Source organism: Caretta caretta, chromosome 5, assembly GCF_965140235.1.
Source record: "Caretta caretta isolate rCarCar2 chromosome 5, rCarCar1.hap1, whole genome shotgun sequence".
Classification (NCBI taxonomy): Eukaryota; Metazoa; Chordata; order Testudines; family Cheloniidae; genus Caretta; species Caretta caretta.
The window spans coordinates 61,326,278-61,350,941 of NC_134210.1; the positions used below are offsets into that span (position 1 = coordinate 61,326,278).

The 24,664-nt window shown below is 36.7% G+C and overlaps 1 protein-coding gene across 9 annotated transcripts in view; it reads right to left on the reverse strand.

The window, feature by feature from the left end:
• Positions 1 to 24,664, reverse strand: part of MCTP1 (multiple C2 and transmembrane domain containing 1) — a 441,025-nt gene that overhangs the window by 64,767 nt on the left and 351,594 nt on the right. For all 9 annotated transcript variants that reach the window (XR_007356791.2, XM_048850946.2, XM_048850943.2 and 6 more), the window contains 2 exons: positions 10,633 to 10,752; positions 118 to 171 (listed from right to left, as the gene is read on the reverse strand). Coding sequence is in view for 8 of the 9 variants with exons in the window: in XM_048850946.2 (XP_048706903.2) it covers positions 118 to 171; positions 10,633 to 10,752 (174 nt within the window). In the remaining variant the exon portion in view is untranslated. The remainder of the gene's footprint in view (positions 1 to 117; positions 172 to 10,632; positions 10,753 to 24,664) is intronic.

Sequence of the window (24,664 nt, forward strand, 5' to 3'; positions counted from 1 at the left end):
CTCTGTCCAATTTTCTGGACTAAAACACTTCAACTCCTTTTTTAACTGTCTGTAAAAACAGTGTCATGTCTAAATTCTCCCATCCCAAGGTACCCAAGTGCTAGGAAAGATAATTACCTTGTCATCTCTGTCATCCTCTTCTTCCTCGTCCTCTAGCATGTCCTCCACTACCTACAGACAGAAACAGTAGTAGTTGTCATGATTTAAAAAGGAAGAGTTTTGTTCTGTCAATAGTAAACCTTTTGTAGATGAAAACTTTATTAACATTTGAAATAAATGCACAGCAGGAAAATGTACAACTAGAAAAACATTGGATCTAGAGATTCCAATTTAAGAAAGTGTTGTAACTTTAATTGACCTACATCAGGGAATAAGACACTGAAAACCTCTACCTTTATAAAATGCTGTCTTGACAATTTAAGTATTTAAAAGGTAATTCAAAATTCACTCCAGTATATTTTTAACTAAGGAATCCTTTTTATCAGCTCTAGTGGTGGCTTTGAAATACGGTACAAGTGCTTACTTTGGATTTACAGCTAACCTGAGAAACATACAGCATTTTGAACTTAATTTAAATTGTTCATCAGGAGGGTTAGGAAGCTTTCAACCCCAAGAATAAATTCATGCTAGCTTGCTCCTTTATGGCAATAGCCCACAGCAGTGACCCAGGGTGCATGCCATATCATCATCAGCACAGCGTTTCCTAATAATGATTTTGTACTATTAGTATATCTAATATACTGCACATGCATCTCTTTCATTATGTGTAACTGTACCATGTGTCAATTTAAATAGATAGTAGACAGGTAGATTGATATATGAGAGAAAGAGAGAATACCTACCACTTAAGGTTTTATGTGTGCAAGGCACTGTACTCACATTAATTATTAATCTTCATTGTATGGTTGTGAGATAAGTAATTATTATACCCATTTTACACACCAAGAGAGGGAGTGACTTTCCCGAGGCACTTGGAAAGTTAATGGCAGAACCAGACTTAGAATTCAAATTCCTGCCTAATAACCCCATGATCAAGCATTCAAACTATGGGCCAAATTATCTGCTGATGTAAATGGAAATAGAGTTGAACCCCTTTATACCAAAAGATAATTTATCTCTATAGTTGTACATATACAAAAGTCAAGACAGAGCTGTAGATTCAAAAGGGGAAAATTCTTGTCTATTTTACAGTGAGTTATAAATTAAAATCATAGCATACATCATTACAGAAGACAAAGTTAAACCATAATTCTATATTACAAAGTATAAATGACAAAAGAGGATGTCACATTAGAAACTTACTTAAGGAACATATTCGTTGCTATACAGGAGGACACAGAGACTCCCATCAACCCTAAAGAAAACTACATATGTTCGCTCACCAGAATTTCAGTTGCTACAGTATATTGAAGCAAGATTGCAATTTCGGCCTGTGGTACTGCAGAGGCGCAAAGCAGCCTCTAACACAGACTAAAAGCTAGCCCTTAATTTGTATGTCAAGTATATAAAGCATATTAAAACCAGGAAGTGATGTAGACTGTTGCCCAAGATATGAAATTTACAAGAGGATTCTATATTTTTTGTCAATAAATTACCACTAAAAATAATAATTTAGAGACAAATAAGTAAGTTCCTGCCCGAAGAATTTAATAATGTAAAGACCAGATTGTGACCATATCCTGCGTGGGTATAGAAGGTGAAGAGAAGGGACAAGAAGCCTTCTACCCTTTCAGCTCCCCATGCAGGGGAAGAACAAAACTGAAATCTCACACATCTGCACACACCTCTAGCAGTGAGTAAGCTGGCCATGAAAGGGAACACACTCTGCATGGGTGTAGCAGTGCGTGAGCTTCCCCTTTATATCAAGGATCTCTGATAGCAAGCATGCCCAAAGGAGGCATAGTGCCTATTGGAGATTCCAACTGCAGCCATACATAGCCACCCCACCCCCCACTCAATGCCTTAAAGCACAAGAACGCTCTGAATTTGTCACACGTGCCATTTTAAATAATATGTTTAGACTATTTCTTTTTGATTCTGAGTCCAAAGAGCCAACAATAATTGAGTGGATAAGCTATTTATGGCTTATTGTGAACAGTGATCCTGCATTAGTGCAGGGGGATGTGCTAGACGACCTACGCACTTCTTTCTTTTCCAGTTGTCTACAATATAAATACTAATGTATCTGCAAGATATCCTATCCAGAGACCTAAAAGTACATTAGTCCGAGTTCTGAGACAGGCTATATTAAGTCCTTGACCAGTACCAAAACAAACACTACTAATCCAAAGGATAAGTGATTGATCCAGTGACTGATATCTTATGAACTGCCAGGGTAGAAATGAATGTTGTATGACACTGGATGGCTGAGATCCACAGCCTCCCCATGATATGCGGTATTCATTTTTAGATATTGTAGATAACAAAAAAATGGACCATTGACGCATATCATTCTGGCCTGATCTGAGTGACCTCTATCTTGTGAAGCTCTGGACCTAGAAACAATGTTTTATGCCACTAGAAGCAGTAGGGAATCCAAGTTTTCAGATGATATAAAGTATTAAATTAACTCTAGTGGTTTGTGAGATATTACTAAAAAACAATAAATAAACTCACACAGTGCTTTCTAGCCATAGATCTCAAATCACTTAACAAAGGAAGGTAAGTATCATTATCCTGATAGGGAAACTGAGGTATAAAGAGGTCAAACAACTTACCCTAGGTCATACTACAAGTCCAGGTAGCTAGAGTATCGGGCCAGAAATGAAAGCGTGGGCACCGAGGGATTGCATTTATATAAATATAAATATTATATGTATGAAAATTTCATTTAAAATGTAAAGTTGAGATACAAGCTAACAAAAGTAAGGAAATTAACTTGATTTGTTGGGGAAAAGCCATCAAAAGCCTTACCCTGGGGGGAAGAAAAAACAAACAAACAAAAAAGCCGCTAAGGACAAAGTGTCAGCCTCAACTCTGAATTGTTAGCTATTTACTGGTTCTTACTGTAACTTTAAACATTATTTAATCTATGGAGGGATTTTTGTGGGGCCGGAGAGGTCCGCACTGTAACAGACAGATCTTTCAGCATTATCTCAAGTTACAGCCGCCTCCGTAGAGTTGCTCTATGGGCTACAGTCTTGCATACTGTGGCCCTGCTCCTGGCACAATCCATACACCAGGGCTTGAGAGAAAGTGTGCAAGAGGCAGTCTTTCTTCAGTTCCTGCACTAGGAGAATCCTCCTCGGGGCAGTTATGGGGCTTTCAGGGCCCCTTTACACTGTGGCTCTTTGACACAGCACAAAGGAGGTTGAGCTGGGGGTGAGAATCTCACTTTTCCTTTTTCAGTCATTGGTCTCGTAAGTTTAGCTATGCGGGCACTGACCACAGTGGCCCCGAACAGGCAGGTGTGAAGAACAGTCCCTTAGGAATGATGTATGACCATTTCAGTTGCATCCCCCTATCCTCCCACATCCCCACCATGGGGCTTGGTGTGGAGGGCCTTGCCTGGGATCTCTACACGTAGGTGAATTTCACCCCTAAGAGCTAAATTCTGAAAAATGGAGCTAAGCCACTCCCCTGTTACACTTACTTTTTCCCTTAGGGATTAGCTACCTGCAAAGCTCCACCGGTGTAACTAAAAATATGATATATATTCAGTTTAATTAAACCAGGACCCAGGGTTGCATGGAGACATTTAATTGAACTGTAAACCTCTACAAATCAGGGTTTACAATGGAAATGCTGACACCACCTTAGCTGTCTCATTGCAAATAATGACACTCTGTTTAGATCACAAACAGTCTTATTCTAAATAAACAGGATAATATTTCACACCTGTATTGTGATTTTCATCCAAGGATCTAAAAGAGCATTACAAACATTAATAAACTAAGCCTCACAACACTGCTATGACCTATGGAGTATTATTATTATTTTAATAGTTGAGAAGTTTGACTTGTCCAAAGTCATACAAGAAGTCTGTGACAGCCAAAAATCGAACCCAGATCTCCAGTTCCCAACTCCTGTTTAGCCAGAAGATTATTTCCTCTCCCCCCCTGCCATGGTATTCCATCCTATTTTCTCATTCTGTGTTAGTCAGATCATCAATTAAACTAAGCTTTAGGAGTGTCAGATTGTCTGGAAATGAAAAATGATTTAACTCAGTTATTGTATCAAAATAAAATGTAATAAAAGTACGGTACTTCCATCTCTGGCCAGCATATATTATTCTTTATGGCATATGAAACATTGACCCATGTTTTCACTCATCATGAAACTTTGAAAGAAGAGTTAGAAAAAAAAGTGCAGAGTGAAAGCACATCACTAGAATGATACAGTGAATCAGAAGAAATTCAGATCCTCAGGTTTAAGACTGGTTGCTACCCAAAATTGAAACAATGAAAACAGAATCCTTATAACCACGTGATATATAAAAAATCTGCAAGCTGAAGTCTTTTTTTTAAATAAACTTCAGAAAAACCTATTTACACAGACATGTAAAGCCAGGATTTATAAGATCATTACAGCAAATGCAAATTCAACAGATTCCAGCTTTTGAGTTTAACGCCTACCTAGGATCAAACCAAGAGTAAGAAAAAGGATTTTTTTTCTTTGACTCTAGCTTGCTGCTTTTCAAATAAACCTTATATGTGCTACTTTGGTCTTCAGCAACACAATACAGTAATCTAGACATCTAACACAATATCATGCTTTTTCAATGAGAAAAATTATAAAAGGGAAAAATTATATTAAGGGGAAAAACATATCAGTTATTTTACAAAAAGTTTTAAGAAAAAAATCTTAGATCAGCCCTAGAATACTCACTCTAAATTATGCTTTCCGATACCTTGCTTGAAATCAAGGTAGTATTAATCAAACAAAGGAAGGGCACTGGGGAAATCAGAAAGATCTAATGCAAGCAGTTAAAAGTGACATGACCTTCTGTAATGTCACTTGTCACAGCCTTATATGCCACACACTGGTAGAAGGTCTTGAAAGAACCTGATTCTTGGTACTGTTCCTCGAATGTAAGGCTAATACAGATGACATTTTAAAAAACACACGTAGACAGCCTCAAATATGGAATATTTGGCCAATATTATGGCCAAACAGTAAGCAGATGATATTAAAATGTTGCAAAACAAGCCCTTCCTGTACTAAATAGTTTTGAAAAGTAAATATTGTACAGAAAAAGCACCTAATAATTTGTATATGATAGGGGATCACTCTTGCCCCATTTCCCCATTCCCAATGTAACAGAATTCTGTCTGCAAATGCTGCATAATTCACACTGTGTTGCTGTAGCACTTCTAACAGAAGCCACTTTATACAGTAAGTTATCTTAGTTACATTCAGAAATATGTAGAAAAACCTTCACTACCCTCTTCATGCTTTGCAAGAGAAGAAAATTGGACTAGCATATACTCTTAGAATTTAGTTTGCAATTAATTACTTTTTAGTTACTCCTCTTCTAGAGTTTAAAAAAATCTAACTCTTTATTAATAATTCATTAAAAGATGGGATTTGGGAGTAGTGGGGACTGTTCAATGTAACATCTAATAGCAACATCAATAAAATAGTAGTACAGTCAGATTCTTGTTATTTACAACCATCTTAGGTCAGGATAAGAGTGAAGAATAACTCAATCCCAAAGATCCTTAAAAATATCTACTGAAATTAAAAATTTCCACACAAAGGAAGTATATTAACTGTGTATATAATGTTAGCAAAATTGTCTCTTACTTTAGAACACTGCTGCAGTTTCTAGAAGAAAAGTTACTACATAATCACAGCAAAGGCACAGTAATTAAGTACATTCATCTACTACCAACTTTTCTATAGCTATTCCAATGGAAACAACTGTGTGGTTAAAGGGGTATTTTGATACATTTCCAAGTGAGTAATACCACAGTACTCTTTTTCTCTAATACGCAATGTAAGAGAATTCAAAATGAAGAAGAACCATAGTCATCCAGATGTGTTTAATGACTGAAATCTTACTATAATTTAAAGGCCAAATCCTGTGAAGTGCTCAGCAATTCCTAAAAAGGAGTAGGGAGGTGCCATGAACTGGTAGTTCAAGTATTCAGCACTTCTCCTGAGTTGCTCAGCACCTCAATGGATTGGGCTTTAAAACAATAAATTGTTTCAAATGAAAAACATGTTATATTCTATTTTATTTTGTTAAAATGTCCAAATGTCTGCAGACACTAAGATTTTGATATAACCTATCACAAATCAGGAGCCTGCTCCTGCTTCCATTGAACTAAAAGAAAATAGGATTGGGTCCCAAATGAACATTTCCACCCTAGAGTTGGTTAGCTGTATTCTTCAGCACAGTCTGGAGTTCATTTAGATCATTTTGTCTCCATGTAAACTAACTACAACATGTGTTGGTGTGTCAGTGGATTTACAACACTTCTGTGTAAATGTAATATAAAATTATTGAATGTGTATAGATTGAGAAGGATTCCCAAAACTGCTCAGGCTATTTCAAGCACCTTCAAAGAACCTGAGGTCAAACTGAAAACTTTCATAGTCAATAAGCTTGTTATTACTGTGTTTATGTGGTCTTAGTCACAAAAGGACATCTGCTTTTCTCACAGGGCTGTTGAGGAGGAACTTTTCAAAAGACCTAGCTTAATTAAAATATCCATCTATTTTACATCATATTTATAAAGACAGTAAAACTCACTAACAGATTTTAATTTAACAATGTAGTGTGTCTGAAATACAACTGAACTTATGGTAGGTAGCTCCTGAGTTTGATTCACACAATTAAAGATTTGACCTTGAAGTGTTTCATCTGCAGGAGTCATCAAGATAACTGAACTACTAGATGTAATAATAATTAGTGTGATAAGCTTGCCAGTGAGGCTGAATATATTGCAGTACAAAAGAGGAGACTAAAAAGAAAAGCATTAGTATTTTACTGCTAAAAGACTTCCTGATTTATACAGATACAATTATTTATTCTTACAGAATACATTTCCTTGGCTCATTCTGGGAAGTGCTCATGATGTAATTTAGTCTGATTCTTAATAGGAAATGTGACTTTAATGTGGCTATCAGATGCCTTTTGATGCATGCCACAGATTACGTACAATCCTGTAACATCAACAAAAGAATTTTTATTTGCAGTATAATAAGTTACTCTGTAATATACTTTATTACACAATAACATGTAACTTTTTGCTTGATGTTAGCTTAATATGTACCCAATATTTACTTGTTAATGTGTTAAGACTAAACAATTTTCATATAAAATATGGCATCAGTAGAAGAGTTTTTCAATGCATTTCTTTAAATATTTGGATCTCAATGCTTTCAGGAATTCTAGCTGATATTTACACAAAGCACTGTGAACAGCAAAAAGCACAGGTTTTTGTTTGAAGTATGTCTCCATCTAAAGGCTTCAGAATGTACTATATTTTCTTGTAGACAAAATCTGATCTGTCTGGCTTTATGACATTTTTTAAACCAGTGAAGCAGAAAAAAATATTCTAATTTGGTTAAATATAAATTGTTATATTGTTGTATAAATTATTTATTGGGTTACTACACAAACTTTTAAACAATAACATTTTAAAATATTTTGTCACCGAGGTGTTTAAATAAAACATTGACAATAAAGTAGTTTATTATATTTCTTGTCAACAGAATGAAAATGTAATTGTTTGTCTTAAATTTGATCATTAACTTTTCAGTTAGCGCTAGGATTCTAGGAGGACAAAACACCACTCAGCTACATATACATATATACATACACCACAACATATATATTTGTTTAAACAACATTAAGTTTGTGAGTGGTGCCAAAAGTTGGGATACTTAAAGTTGGGGCAGCATTTTTGCCTGGTTACATATATGGAATTGTATATCCGTATTATACATATGCCTCTGTAACATTAGCCCAGCTGATTATGACAACTCTTTTTAGGTAATTATATATTTGGAGAAACATGCTAATTTTGGAAAACAACTTGAAAATTACTGAGATCTAGTCTGAATTAACATCCATATGTTTAAAAATAACCTCATAAATGTGATTTTTTACTCCAACACTAAATTGTTCTTAGTTTAAAGAATGTTGACCAAGACATTTTGGAGCTGCTACAGTATTATGTCAATCCAGTAGTTACAGAAGTCTGGACAAAAATGGAAAAAAATCATTAAGAATTTTTGCATAAAAAATGCCTATGCATTTTCCATACAATAGTGTAAGGCTTAAGGGGGGAAAGGGTTTGCAAAATTTCACTTTAAAAATTACTGTTTTGAGGGAAAAAGGGTAAAAATCTTTCCAAACCATGGTATACATCTGATGAAGTGAGCTGTAGCTCACGAAAGCTCATGCTCAAATAAATTGGTTAGTCTCTAAGGTGCCACAAGAACTCCTTTTCTTTTTGCGAATACAGACTAACACGGCTGTTCCTCTGAAACCTGTTTCCCTTTCTGTAAGCAAAAGCAACTGAAAGTAAGCTAGGGTTGGAGAAGATTTTTTTAAAAGTGCTACTGGGCTGAGACCTTGTATGCCCTGTTAGTGAGTTTCTATGGCAGAGATACAATATAAAACCCTGAAGGCAGAGAATTATAATGGAAGCTTAGACAGCCTCCTTAACTATAGTGGCGTGAATAGCCAACTTTAATAATGCATTCCTTTTCATTGTAAAAGAGAAATGCGGCATAGCCAACCTAATGTTTTCTTTACGTAGAGTACTGTGTGATTGCTAAATTAGTGCATAATGTATTTGTCATATTTATAGTACCAACATTTAGTTAAATAACGTTTATGTAAGATTTATGTTGATTTTTTCATTTCTCATTTAATGGCAGATTATGAAGAGTCTGTTTCATAAAGATAATTCTCCATTTAAATTCATCAGGCCATTAAATATTAAAATTATGTTTCTGATGCAATCTTGAACAAATTTGTCCAGCTTCAGTGATTATTTGCATTCATAAAAATTAGGCTTGATTAATAAAATTTAAATGCTTGATTAAGCTGACATTTTCATGTTTCAGTTGTGATTTATTAAAAGGAGCCCCTGTTCTCTGGTCTGGTAAGATAGTTTACTTTTCTTCTTTACTATAGATGTAGTATTTAAGGAATAAACACTTAACTCCATAAAAAGAGGAATGGTTCTCAGCAGATTGCTGCCTTTGGTCTCTATGTTCTGACAGAGCCCAAAGTGAGTATACAGTTTATGACCAATCTATAAAGGCTTTTTTTAGCCAATCACTGTGAAGTTGAGAGTATAAGATAAGAACAGGTTGTATTTTTGTAGAAGTCAGCAACCAAGGAGAAGTTATAGAAGACTAATTTTGTGAGGTAACCTTTGTGCACTTTCCTGCACTGCTGAAAGAGTTTTGAATGCCATGTGTCTCAAGCAGAACCAATGTCAGGATTAGAGTTGAAGCCCATTTTACTGTATACAGGAGAACTAGAGCATCTTATAGTGAGATAGCAAGCTATTGTTTGGTGAATATGCTACACAACTGTTGCTGTGCAATCCTAAACAGTATTGTACAGTGAAAGCAATTGTGTATTTCCCTTACCTTTATGGGATCACAAAACAAAAGTAGTTCATATGTATGTATTTATATGTGAACCTGAGGATTTTTATTCTTTGGCTACCACTACCATTTATGCTTTTTTAAATAAAAGGCAGCTTTTCCTAATGAACTAATGAAATCTCAAGTGCTAATCCCAGAACTATCAGCAACTCTCTCTGATACCTGGGGCAAACAACATAACTCCAGTGTTTCTCCATCTATTAATAGGGACAATACTATTTTTCATCTTCATAGGTTTGTTGTCAGAATTAATTAGGTAATGTTTGTAACGCACAATGAAGATGAAAAACACTAGATATGTTGCCGGTTTGCCAATGCAGTAAAAATATCAGGTCTTTCCCTCTCTCTTTATTCTCCAAGTCATTGCGAGAGCCAGAAATAGAACCCAGATCTTCTGATTTCCAGGACATTCTCTATCCAATAAACCACATTGCTTCACTAATCAGTTATTTTTTTCATTGTGTAGTAATTTAGAAGACAGAAATATTCTTGATATTTTGTGAAATTTCCATAGGATACCTGTTAGTGAACTCAGCTAAGACCATCATGTAAAGATTTGTGATGGACCTTGATAGCCATCTGACAAGTCTGCAGTTCTTAGTGAAAGAGAAGAATTTTGGCGGAGTCAGCACTGCTTTTAATTTCAGTAACTAAAAAAATGTTAGACTATAGTTTTTATAAGCTTTCAACAGGGCTACACACACACACACACACACACGCACACAGAGAAAGAGTTTTCAAAAGATTTGTTTGTCCTTTCCTAACCAGTAAAATTACCAAACATACACACCAGCTTTGAGGACAGAGCATGCTCTAATGCATTTTTAAAATTAGTTTCAACAAAAAGTAGAAATATTTATTGAACAGCTGGAAAAAAAGTTCAATCATGGCTAGGAAGAACTGTCCATCAAGCATCATAAACTGAAATATTTTTGAAAGGACGTTGTATTTAAGTAGAGAAATTCAGGTTCTGAAACAAACTCAGTTTTAAAATCTTGTCTTAGTATACATTAAAAAAACAAGTACAAGTATGTGCTTAAAAAAGTAAGTACTTACTGTATCATGTTGCGTGTTATCTTTCCCTGATAGTACCAAGAAATAGTTCCATGCCAAGAGTAACAACAAAGCAAGCGGAATCATGTAGAGCTCAAAGTTCCAAACCACAAAAAGAAAAAGCTAAAAGATAGAGAGATAAATGATTAAACTCTGAATTTATTCAAAGTAAGGAGCAGTACATTACACAAATCTAAACAAAACACCACCCTCTCTCTGAGCAGAGACCAGGAATGATTGGTTAATGTGGCTGAATGAGCAACTGAAACCGAAAGTTTGAAAGCTGCTACACCTCTGAAAATCAGCAGTGACATGACAAACTTGATATAAACACCAAACTAAATATATACAAAAGAAAATATAAATCATTCCAAAAATGTGAAATCATTTGAACAAACAGCAATAACAAAATGTTTTATGTATCAGAAATACTTTAATAAAGATTTTGTTTAACTTAAAAAAAACAAAACAATCCCAGGGTTTATTAAGAGAGAGTCTTCTTGGGGCACAGCTTTCAGCTAAAAATACTAAAGAAAAGGTGAACAAGATGACACTTGTACATACATTTGTTGAGATTTTTCTCTTCTTGTAATAGACTTCCAGCTCTCACAACTAACATTTTAAAAACTCTAGAATTAAACAATTTATAATTACTTGCTTGGTTTTCCTCTCATGTGACAAAAATGATAGCTGAAAATACTATGGTAAATGATACTTTTGCTGAACCTGCTCCCAGTCTTCAGCATCATGTATTGGTAACACTACATGCTTTTCTTCCAAATACTATATTCAAGCCTTGCACTTCCTAACATTTCTTCTGCTTTCTGAAATTAATCAAGTGCAGTGTTCCAGAACTATGGCAAACCCAAACCAAAACATAGCTAATAGAGCAGAGGTTCTAAAACGTCATTGCACCGTGACACCCTTTCAACAACAACAATTACTACATGACCCCAGGAGGGGGAACCGAAGCTTGAGCCTGCTCGAGCCCCACCCCTCAGGAGGGAGGAGAAGGGAAGACAAAGCCCCACCCGAGGCTGCCCAAGTCCCCCTGCCCCTTGCAGGTGGGCCAAAGTTGAAACCCAAGGGCTTCAGCCTCAGGCAGGAGGCCTGTAACTTGATTCCCACCACCCAGGGCTGAAGCCCTCTGGCTTCAGCTTTGGTCCCAGGCAGTGGGACTTGGGCTTCAGCCCTGGACCCCTGCAAATCTAATGCCAGCCCTGGTGACCCCCATTAAAATCAAGTCACGAACCACTTTGGGGTCCTGACCCACAGTTTGAGAACTGCTGTACTATAGTCAAACTAAAAAATGGCTCCTTTTGCTCATTCCTATACTTTAGGTACATTTTGGTTTGATCGAAAACTAAAAAGGGATTTTAATAATCCCTTAAAATTGAGGATTATGTTTAATAGAGCCAAAACATAACATCGGATCATAAAAGACTAATGCAAATACCAGTGTAAAAACCTACATTTTAAGAAATCCACAGTACCAGATCAACTAACTTGCCTTCTTCCTTCCTACGGCCACCAAATGGGCTGTATATGAATGTCTTGGGAGATTGCAGAACAAGCTTGATAGCTATTGAAATTTTTGCAACAGAAAGGTGTTATGTGATATCAGACAATTAAGGGGGTACTGGCACTTCTGATACTCATTACTGCATTTGGGAAATCTGTATGTTGTTCAGGTTATTTAGTTTAAAAGGAAACCCATTAGCAGTAGTGTTGAGTAAGAAACAAGTTTTAAGAGAATTCCAGAGATCTGTAAGAATTACTTATGAGAGAATTCTTCTAAGGGTTTACTAATATACATTTTGAGAGGAATATTTATAGGAATATGATTTAGCAAGATCAACTCAAGTCAGCTTAAAACAGTAATCTCCAGCTCAGAAAAGAAACTCACCTCTATTCGCTCAGAAAAAGGCTTAAGTGAATAGGTAAGAATATAAGAGCGGCCATACTGGATCAGACCAAAGGTCCATCTAGCCCAGTATTCTGTCTTCCAACAGTGGCCAATGCCAGATGCCCCAGAGGAATGAACAGAACAGGTAATCATCAAGTGATCCATCCCATTGCCCATTCGCATTTTCTGGCAAACAGAGGCTAGGGACACCATCCCTTCCCATCCTGGATACTAGCCATTGATCAACCTATCCTCCATGAACTTATCTAGTTCTTCTTTGAACCCTGTTATAGCCTTGGCCTTCACAACATCCTTGGCAAGGAGTTCCACAGGTTGACTGTGCATTGTGTGAAAAAATACTTCCTTTTGTTTGTTTTAAACCTGCTGCTTATTAATTTCATTTGGTGACATCCAATTCTTGTGTTATGAGGAGTACACAACACTTCCTTATTTACTTTCTCCACACCAGTCATGATTTTATAGACCTCTATCATACCCCCCCTTAGTCCTCTCTTTTCCAAATTGAAAAGTCCCAGTCTTATTAATCTCTCCTCATATGGAAGCCGTTCCATAGCTCTAATCATTTTTGTAGACTTCGATGGGAGCTCTGGAAGTAAACTCTGCCAGACCAGGGAAAACAAATTCCAGAGACTGACTGTTGTGAACTGCCCCTGCCTGCAGATCTCCCTAGCCTTAATTTTAAATCTGGTGTTCAGTAAATGGAGAGAAGTAATTTCTAAAGAAAGACCCAACCACATATGGCTTTGTAGAAAAACACCCTGAAACAATTTGGTGACCAGTGCCGTCTATGGAATACAGGTATAACGTGCTCCTGTTCTTCAAGGGTAGTCCCAAGTAGAGTTCACTGTAATAATGCACTCTGGTCAGAAGACAGAAATAGTTAACTATGGCAAAGCCCACATCCGGAGAGAAAGGGTGTAAGCTCCTAATTTGATGCAAATGAAAGAAAGCATTACTGGTTACTGCTGCAAGCTCTGAACTGAAGCATAAAAACAAAGGACTCTTAGGCTGGAAACCTTTAACAATATGCAGACATTTCCAATGAATACAAAGAGTAGATATACACTGCCATCTTGTTTAGATGATTTTCCTGACCCACCAGCATTATTTCCATCTTGTCTGGGATGAGCTTCAACCATTTTCTCATTAAAACACCTGTCTCAGTCAGGCACTAGTAAAGCAAGGACACCACATTTGCTATGAAAATGAAATGAATAGCTATGGGAAAACAGCATAGTGATAGGACTGCTGCTCAAACCACTTCATTAGCTCCAACCCCATCCCCCCATTAGAAAAATGCACAATAAACAAGACATGTAACAAACTAGAAACTCCCAATGTTAGAAAGAGACTTTAACATACATGATCAACCCCCAAAACTACCTGCGGCATAATGATGAAAAAAAATCTAGGGGGATTTTTCAGTTCCCACAGACAAAGCATCTTACAACTATTTTAAAAAGAAAAAGTTATGTGTGAGAATCTGTTCCTTTAATTTCATTTCACCCATGAAAGGGAAGGGAAACTACATATTCCTCCATTAAACAAGTATAGATAATATAAGAAAAGAAACAGGTGGCAAAGAAAAGGAAGAAGGATGAAAGGTCGCTGGGCCCTACCCATACCCGTAAAACATCAAATTGAACATGGACTATATCTGCTATGATCTCTTTTAAAGAAATAATGGGTCCTCTCAAGCTTAAAAGAAAAAGAAAAAAAAGGATCTTCATTACTAACGAAACAAGCTAACTATTTTAAGGGAGGAGTGGGTGTCCCAAAGGTTACAGTTTAATATAGCTGCCATTTCCTACATAGGAGACTACACAGAAGGACTTTTTCCTTCCTTTCTCCCTGGAGACAAGGATTTCAAGAGTCTCCGGCATGAACCAGTCATTTACAACATCACATCAGTTGATACCCTTAGTGAGATATATATATATATATGCATAAAATGATTATTCAGTGCGACACGTGATACTACCCTGGTGTACCACACTTCAAAAAATAATTTAAGTTGGAATATTGAATATCCTATTCTTTTGAAAACTATAGTATTTTAAAAAGAAATCTCATCCAAAATGATTAACACTTCCTACTGTTCAGGAAAAAAAAAGCCTGCCCTTTCAGGCTAGCAGCTGTGGATCATTAGCTTTCCAGTGATGAGATGTGTTTGATGAGTATTTTTCTTTCTAATTAAGAGATGAGATTCTCTATTTGACTCTCTCTTCAGACAGAAGTGAAGAGAATGCTCTCTGCCTATGTGGAAAGACCATATCCTACAGAACAATTATTTCAGATGTCTTTATGTACTCCCTTCTAATTTCATTTCTTTTTTTAACTGAACCCACATTTGCACCTAAGCCTTCACAGCATTTATCTATTTGTCACCTAAGCTTGCCCCTACTATATTATCCCTATTTTTTTCTATAATTAACATGTTTCAGACATTTAACCACTAGGAAAGGAAACTATGAGAAATAGTCAAGTCCTATGGCCCATATATCTTCAGCTACAGCTGAAGGTGCAGGGAGGGAGGGTGCAAGTGTTTGTATTCCCCAAGCCTGGGTTGGCTGTGCTAGGCTAGTCCTCCAGTATAAATTACATTAGAAAACTGAGGTTAAGGCATGATCATGCCATCTTCATTAATACATGTAATTTTTACTCCAATGAATAATTTCATTGATTAAAGTGGTATTTCTCTCGTAAGTAAGGGTTGCATTATTGGGCCCTTAAGGACTTACCTCAAACTTTATATACAGTCTTTGCCACAGCCAGGAACAGAGCCTATGTTTGTGACTCTGAGTCCTGTGCTTTAATCATAGCATCACCCTTTCCCCCTTTAAGCTTAAAAGTGTTCTTGTGGGTATTCTTCTTTTCTAATGTTTTTGGACTCTTGGATGTTTTCTCAAAAAAATGAAAAGAAAACCTGCATAATATATTGTTTGGATCTCCTATCTACGTGCTGTAGGTTTCAAGGCTTCAATGAAATAATGTACGTTCTCTGCACTGTAAAACACTGAAAGAATTGTTTCAGTTGAATTTGGCCTGTAGTCTATTGCCTGTTCCATTAAAAAAAAAGAAAAAAGAAACACACCGCCACACACACAAGGAATGAAAGTACTGCCTTTGGTGGTCAATTCCCATCTCACCCTCGGTAATATTTTTATTTTTAAAAAAGCATTTTCTTCCACTTCATTAGATCCCACGCATCCTGAAAGTGTAAATGTAAACATTATATTTGTGTCAGAGCATGCACATTCAGATGGACGTGGAGAAAACGAGCTTTGTAAGCAAATATTAAAATACTCTTAAGTTTTTCAGGCTCATTACCTGATCACGAGGTCTAGGTCAAATTCAAAAGGTCTCAATCTTAGCCAAGCTATCTACATCTACAGTATGCAAAAGTAGTCTGGAAAAAAGTGAAAGCATGGTGTGATAGTTAAAGAAAAGTATCAGTAACCATCCCACGCAAATTTGCAACGTGACCTTGGATAAGTCACTTCACCTCTTACCTCAGTTTCCCCCATTTAAAAATGCCTCATTGGGGCCCTGAGAGTGTTCTAAATCCTTTGAGGAGCTATAACTACAATAAGCATTAACATGTACAGGAACAAACTATTGTGAGATTTCCTCTATTTTCACTTTCCAGTGCTGTGGAAATGTACTGAACACTTCATTCCACTGCGATCTGGGTTTTTTCCCCTTTCATCCTGCCTAGAACCAGGAAATGCAGAGGCTTCCAAGATGAAAAATAATTTAAAAAAAAATGTTAAGTAACTTTTATTTTAACCTAAAGAAGTGTTAAGTTGAGGTTCAGTTCAAGCTTTAAGTGAAGTTTCAGGTCAATTCTTATTTTAATCACAGCCCTGATGAGCCCTTTGGCATATTAAAAATTATGTTGCCTCTCTAGTTAGAATACTTTGGGGCAGTATAAAGAAAAACAGTTGATATCAAAGTTCCCATTTTTTAACAGTTCTGGTCTTGGTTTTTGCATGTTGATAGCTGGTATTATAAGTCAATAGTTATATTACATCTAAATTCTTTCATATAAGCGTGGTTTGACTCCAGTTATTAAAGAAGCAAGTATGAGAATTAGATACGACTCATTTGATGTGTTTCAACCCACCCAATTTTCTTTTGAAACCTCTCTATAGCTAAATGGACTTATTTCACCTGAACAACCTCAAAGACGATGCTATCATCCAATCATAACATAATGTAGGTTACCTGTGTCTTGACAAGTTTGTCAGCACCAATAAAACCTGCCAGCTAGAGGCTTGAAAGATTTTTATTTAAATTTTAGATTCCTCCCCCCCACTTACAACTTGTACTGACATTTCACATCATTTTATAGAAGTCAAAGATGAAAGTGCGATGACTTTGCTTTGAGGATACTGACAATTCCAAAAAAGTGAGTCCCAGAGCCTGTGAATACAAGCATCACATTAACAGCACGTGAATTACAGATATAAAATTCATACCACTTATGATTTTCATATAGCAAAAGTTAGGTGGAAATAAAAATGACATTTACAAAGGAATCTGAAAATATTCACGAAATGTCGACTCTCTCTTGGGTCACTCTCTCTTTCACTTAAGAATTTCTGAGCTGTATTAGTGTTAGTAGCCAGATATAAAATCTAAAGCTTGGTTCACTGAAAAGATCGGCGCATGCAGGTTCTACTTGACTGAAGTGCAATACATATTTGTTCTCTCAGATTTACAAAACACACAATTAAGAGAAATCGGTATTACTCTGCCTGTGACAAATATACTGGTATCAAGTAACGACTGCCCTACAAAGATACATTAGTGACTAGATCAAAGAAACGCCTCAGAATAAGGCTATTAGGTTAATCAAAGCTTGTCCCTTTTTAGTACTCCATTTCCCCAACAGTCTCAATTTTTTTTCTTGAATGACCCATGTCTTTGTCTCTGCAACATTACCTAGCAAATCATTCTATACATTAATTATTTTTAAGTGAAAAAGTGCTTTTAATGCCTCTCCTCAATTTGTTTTTGTTTTACTTTTCCACATGCATCTTAAGCAGAGTTACTGTTTTCAGTGCAGCACTGATGAGGAGGTAATCACTGTCCAAAAAGATTCAAGGCATTATATAACTCAGTTATATCCCTATTAAGTGTCTGATTTTTCTCTAGGCTATACAAAATACAGCTTCCCTCATTGCTCATGGCTTCTAGGTTTGAGATCAATCTAATTCTTATTGCCTCTTAAACTTCCTCAATGATTGTTTAACACAATTACAGAACTGAACATACTATTTCATTTCAAAGTGCATTGATACAAAAGGTATCATTTCTGTACAGTACACTTTACATTTTAGACACATTTTCCAAACAAACCTATTTCACAACATTGGCTCTATATTTTTACATAGGAATTTACTGCTTTGCAATTTCAGCAGATGCTACTGTAGTTTTCACACTGTTAGGAGGAGGTATTGAATGTGGAAATGACTAAATGTGTATGACTTTACTACACCTGAAAAATTAAAGTTTCTTTTTCCCTTAATAACCCAGGTGAAAATCCTTTTGAATTATTTACCCCTCACTATGTGCTCACTGCAATAATCAAATATACATGATCAGCAAATATAACCAATTTAGAACTTAGCTGCACACAAAAGTTGCATACCTTTGTGCTGCTTTAACTCTACTGACATAGCTAAACTCCCCTCCAACCAGGCATGGAAAGGGAATAAACCATATCAGTACAAGGCACCTTTATATGAGTATAACTGTGATCACACTAGGGGTTGTATCTGTTAATTATTATACAATCACACGCCTAACCAACACTATTACGCTGGTACATCATCTGTATGTAGTCCAGGCCTGGGTTTGTCTCATCTAAGTGTTGTAACTACTTAGGCCTGGTCTACACTTAATATACCTATGTTAGGAAAAGCACTAGTATAGATACAGTTATACCAATATGACGTTCTTATACCAATATAACTGCATTCACACCAGAGGGGTTTGCTGGATCAACTATACTGGTATATATAGCAAAACCCTTCTAGTGTAGACAAGGTTTGACATAATAATGTTGGGTGAAATTCACCCTTTTCTCACAAGGCTTTTGTAATTGTGTGGAAACTCTATGGGGGCTGACTTAAAACTTTGGGCAAGCTGTAGAAATGCAATATTACCCTTCTGTGGCCATTATTCCAGCAATATAGATTAGAGGAATCTTGGTGAGTTCCTTCTTCAGGCGGTTGACGAAAAGATTTTTTTAAACTCAACCACAGTCCCAACTAGAAGAGGGTCTGTAGCTTCTCACCCATGCTAGCTACTCCATTCCTTCTGCCTGGTCAGTTTCTATCTGCCTCTTCATTTTCACTGGCTTTTCCTCCAAGCCCCTAATTGTATCCTACTATAGAATTCCTCCTGGTCCCCACTCATTTGCCCAGTGGGCCTTTATCCTGAAACCCATCACTAAGGACACAGCAAAACTACATGGCATTTCAAGACAGGAAGTGAAGAAACTGTACAATTATGGAAACTTCCACTTTGACTCTTGAGGGATACTGCTCAGCTTCTCTATCTGTATCTGAAATAGCCAGTGACTATCCAAATATGGAAAAATAAATGAAGTATCTGCAGATATTTTTCCTTTTTCCCTGAAGAAAACTGAATTTTCTTCTTCTTCTAAAAGTTACAATCTGCATACATTTAAATTTATTAAACACCTTTATTATTACTAGAAAAGGCACATGTTCTAACATAAAGAATCTCCATTCAAATGGACAGAGCATCAGGATATGCAAGGTAAATCTAACTGCTGTACAAGCAAATTTTGTGGTTGCATTTGGTGAACAGGTAAATGTATACTTTGCCTGCTGTACAGTCAATGTTGACATTTAAGCAGTAGTAATTAGGATTCAAAGTCACCTGGCTAAGAGGAAAGTGGGCAGTCTAACCCTTTCTTCGTAGTCTTGCTTCAGTCTGTCTGTACACTAAGATTCTATACTCTCTTCTTAGAAAGTAAGTTATGCAATATGTCCTAAAATCCAAATTTCACAGATCAGATTTCATTTGCCCTAAACAGAGCTCTTCTTGGAGATACTCAAGGCCAAATTTTCAGATTAGACTTAACCTACACTTTTGCTCCCACAAATATTTGTTGGTGGCGTCAGGTCAGTTGGACATGTAAGTACCTGGTTGCATCTACAAACTGGTTACTTTGATCTCCAGAGGACTTTAATTGTTATTACAAAGTACTGCTTTTCCAAATCTGGCCATTCATTCAGACCCAAAACTTTGTATCATTACCTTCCTCCTCCCCCAAAGAGAAGTCCAGTAGGAAACCAAAATTTTTAAAACACACAAGAGTTTCTCTTTATTCAAATTTTACTATATGTGGATTCGTTTAAATTTGCCTGTGATTTTTTTTTTTTAATTTTCAATATTAGGCTCGTCCTGCTAGGTGCTGATTGCCATTAACTCTCATTTGGCTTAAAGTCATTTGGAATAATGTGGATTTATTTTTATTTTTTAAGATCACCATCCTGCCTTAGTGAGCTTTCCATGATGATTTTCATCAGGCTCCTAACTGATTACCTGCTCTGTTTTACTGTTATGGGATGCCTAGAACATTGGCTAGGAGTAACTGCTAAATAAATGAACAGTGCTAAAGATTTGTTGATTTTCCATTCTCCCCAAATACTTAATATCTGTGTCTCAACTGGAAAGTCATTCAGCTGATGTTAGCTTTTTTTTCTTTAAACTATACTCCACTGTAAATACATTTTAGGGAATAATAATATATTTCAGCTATCTTGCCACCCATTGTAACTTCATCTCCCAGTCTGTCTTGTAATTTTCTAATTTTCTCCTTCACTGATTTCAAGTCTTTTTTCCTCAATTCTGGAAAAAACTTCAAGAGTTATGTTTAGCATCTCTAGCAATGTCTGCATGTTTCTCTTTGCAATTCAAATATTAGTCTTAGACTGATTTAAGAGACTTCTCTTCTCAATATTTTACTCTTGATATATGATGCCTAAGGGGAAAAAAGGATTTTTTTTTCTTGATTGATCTGTTAGTTATTTAATTCTGGAGAGCTCTATATGTTTGTATATAGGTATATATTTCTCTTCTATATTTACCAAACCTCTAAACACTCTTGTATCGAAAAGGCTACAGTAATAGGAAGACAACAGAGAATACTGGTTTCGGCAGCAAAGCAAGGCAAGCTCTAACTGTTCAAACAGCCTGAATTCTGTAGTAAAAAGAAAGGCCCTAGGCCAATATCACTGAGATAGGCAGGTATTTTTAGATCACTTATAAGATGACTAATACAATTCTACAATATTTTCTTTAAACAAAATGCAACAAAACATAATTCTTTAAGCTCCGTCTAAGCTGGGTTTTCTTTAGGAAAATATGCAGATTTTTGAGGAAGCTAAAGTACATTCAGGTAGAAGTAAAAACACTGGTGCTATAAACAAAATACAGATATCTGTTATTAACATAAATGGTGGAAACAATGTCCTTTTCATTCAACATATTTACCACTCACTGCACAGTGTCCCAGAAAAGGGATGGAAAACAAAGAATTTTGCTGATATTTATTTTCCCTTCCAGAGGTACGGAGGAGCACATTCTTCAACTTGCCCAGTGAAACAAAAAATTACAAAAACAACAAAGATATTAGGTATTAACTATGAGTTAATTTTATTTCCATGTGCTTTCACTAGACTCAGTCCCCTTTGCACAGATCCAGCAGTAGAAGGGGACTTAAAATTGCCCTATGCAGTGGGAGAACCCACAGCTTGTGTAGCCTATATGCCCCACTTTGAAGGTAGTGGTGTTCAGAGCCAAGAAAGAAAGGGCCAGAGCACAGTTCACTCCAGTGATCTGGAACTCTTCCTACTGGTATAGTAACAGGGTCAGCTGCCTCCTGTCCATCCCCTCAGATTCTAGGATCACACTATATGCAGCCTGCCTCTATTTTCTCCCTCTTCAGGCCCCTTAAGAACTCGCTCAGTTCAAAGGTAGTTCAAACGATCCCCTTTGGGGGTTAAATTTTTTGAGTCCTCCAATATATACTGGTCCTCTGGACTCCAATCGTAGTTCAGTGTTTCTCTCCTGGCAGGCCAAAATAACAAAGACATACTCACACTTCTTGTGACTAGAGAGAGAGTCAAATTCTGAACTGATGAGGATTAGCAAGCGATGGAGAACTGGGCCTTGTATACATAAGGATGGGGACTATTCCAGTTACATACATTTGATGATGGCTGTGACACATTTATCTCTTGTGAAAAGGCTGCATCAGTGCCCACATAACTGGTGCACATACCAATTTAGCTTACTGGGAAAGCTGGAGATGAGAAGCACTTGGACTTCTGAAATGACATATGTCCATCAGATAACGGAAATGTTAGGTGCAGACAAAATAGAAGGGGTTTGCTTAGCAAAACCAAGTAGAAGGCAACAAAGTGTCTGCTTTTGGCTTATAACTAAAGGAAGAACATGAAATTCTGGGGAGAGTTAAGAAATGATCACAAGAAGTGGACGCTATAAAAGTTTATGCCAGGTAGCATAAAGCAAAGATGGAGAACAACCATGAGTGAACAAAATAGGCAGAAAGCTCTCTGGAGTCAGGCGAACTGGGTAGGAGAGAATTTGGAAGAAAACAGCACAGCATGAAGTAAAAATATAGTTGTATTATAATCACGCTGACTAACTGTTAATTTTGGCATGAGATTTTACATATTTTCATTTCAGTTAGTTAATGTTCGCTCTCGTCAGCTTATCTATAGTCCTACCCATTGTACTGAGAAATAAATTCTCTCTCCATTCATGCCACAAACACAGCAGGAAAACTCTGAAAGAGATCAGCAATAGTTTATTGGTAAACGCTGGTCAGTGAGACTGACTCTTTGTTTTGTTGGGTTTGTTTCCCCAGTATATTACACCAAGGAAGCAGAAATGAAAACTGATGATCACAGCAGGAAGAATGAAATAAAGCTGAAAACTGCTTCCCACTGTTTTTGTTCAAGCACTTAAGGTATTGCCGAAAAATCCTATATCTTTGTACAATTACAAAATAATAATCTTGCCATTCCAATTGTTTCTTCATAATGAAACTTATCAATGTGTTTTTACATGAACTAAATTAAAGCAAGTATAGAAAAGACAGGTGTGCGCTGGCAGATTTCACATTGTTTTTATAGTCATTTTTCCAGCCATCAAGTGCTGCAATCTAAGCTGGCTTCCTCTTTACAGTCAGCTTTCTCTGTACATTAGCTCACAGGGAGACAGGTGTGGCTTTGTGCTCTAAGTATATGACACTTTGCAGAATCCAGCTTACCTTTCAATAGTTCACTGTTTCAGCTACATTACACTTCATTTATTTATACTTTTGCATTCCTGACATGTTTAGCCATACTTGGGCATTGAAATGTTCAAAGACTTCTTACTCTAATTATTATATATGCATTTACTAAACCAGCTACACCATCAATAACATTTACTAATCCAATAAAGACAAATATTGCATTTTAGATCTTCTCATTTTAAAGCAAATCTTAGAAAGGTGGGGAATAGAATGCACAGTATGGTATTGTAAGGAGATGCCTACAAAATATAATGCACCCTTTCTTGCTTCTCACTGACTTTGTAGAGTACAAGATTTTCCAACTTCAAAACAAGGACAGCACCTTTCTAACATATTATACGTAGTCAAATAGGGAAAGAAGATTGTTATCCTTAGAAGTTGTCTCAGGAAGTTGTACATCTCAGGAGGTTAAGCAAGCAGAGCCTAAAATTGGAGGTTTTGTTTTGCTTATATACAAGAATTGTTCATTCAATATCAAGATTATTTCAGCCAAACCGGGACATCTGGATAAGGTATAAGGGGCACTGATAGTGCCCCTTATATGCAGGTTGCCTAACATTTGCCATTATAAAAGATTCTTGCAATTTTTTTTCAGAAACTTTAAAGCCTTCCCTGTTTGAAGCAGGCTTTTGAAATTCGGCGGAAAGAAAAGCGTAAAACCAGAGAAGTACTTTTTCTTTTTCCCATTAAATTCCAGTCAGATTTAGTTGAGTTTAATATCACCACTCCCATTCTCGCAAGATGCTTTGATTCATGCCAAAATAATAGTTGAATGTTAACATGCTAGTCTAAGCCTGAATCCAGACCACTATCAAAGCAGCAGCAGCAGCAGAAGACAATGCACTGGAAACCCATAGAGCAGATAGATAGTGTGACAATCCTGTGGAAAAAATTAGTATGAGATCATATAATTGAAGACTGCATCATAATGCATATGTACACAGGGGCTGAATTAAAGTTGCACAGACAACCTTCATTCTAGCATGTCCTAAATTCTGAGTGCTTGACTTTGCCACCTTAATGTTCTCTTATCATAGGTTTGTTTGTTTTTGTTTTCTGATATCATTTCCTAACATATTAAAAATCAAACTGAAAAAAACTGAAATTCCATAACATTGAAGCAGACTGATGGGTCATGAGCAGGTTTGGAATCTTTAGCTCCATAGCACCATCCTCTACCACTTGAACTAAAGGAGTAGCTCATCACAATTGTAGACTGTTATCTTTTTTCGGAGTAGCAGCCATGTTAGTCTGTATTCGCAAAAAGAAAAGGAGTACTAGTGGTGCCACTGGTACTCCTTTTCTTTTTGTTATCTTCTTGTAGACCTGCCACTAGAGGGCAATGAGATACACTTTGCCCGTGTGTTTCACAGCTATTTGCTAGACAGCGCAGAAATGTTGAGACTCAACAATTCAATTTCTGGTTCTGCTGAAGAGCGTTCTCTAGCGGTTACAGACTCTTCTGCCACATCCCTCCATCCTTTCTCTGTCCTGTTTTACTCCTATCCTCCCTCCCCGGTTCTCGACCCTGTAATCCCCTGCTGCTCTCCCTCCAGCTTCTGCCTGTCCTGCCCCTTCTTAGCTCCTGACCCTGTACTTCATCCCTGCTCATATTCTCCTCCTTCTCCACTCTCTGCTCCTATCTTTCCCCACTCTCTGACTCTCATCCTTGTTTGTGCTCTTTGTTCCTCCCCTTGGTCCCTCTCCCCACATCTCCTTTCCTTCCTCACTTCCTTTCTTCT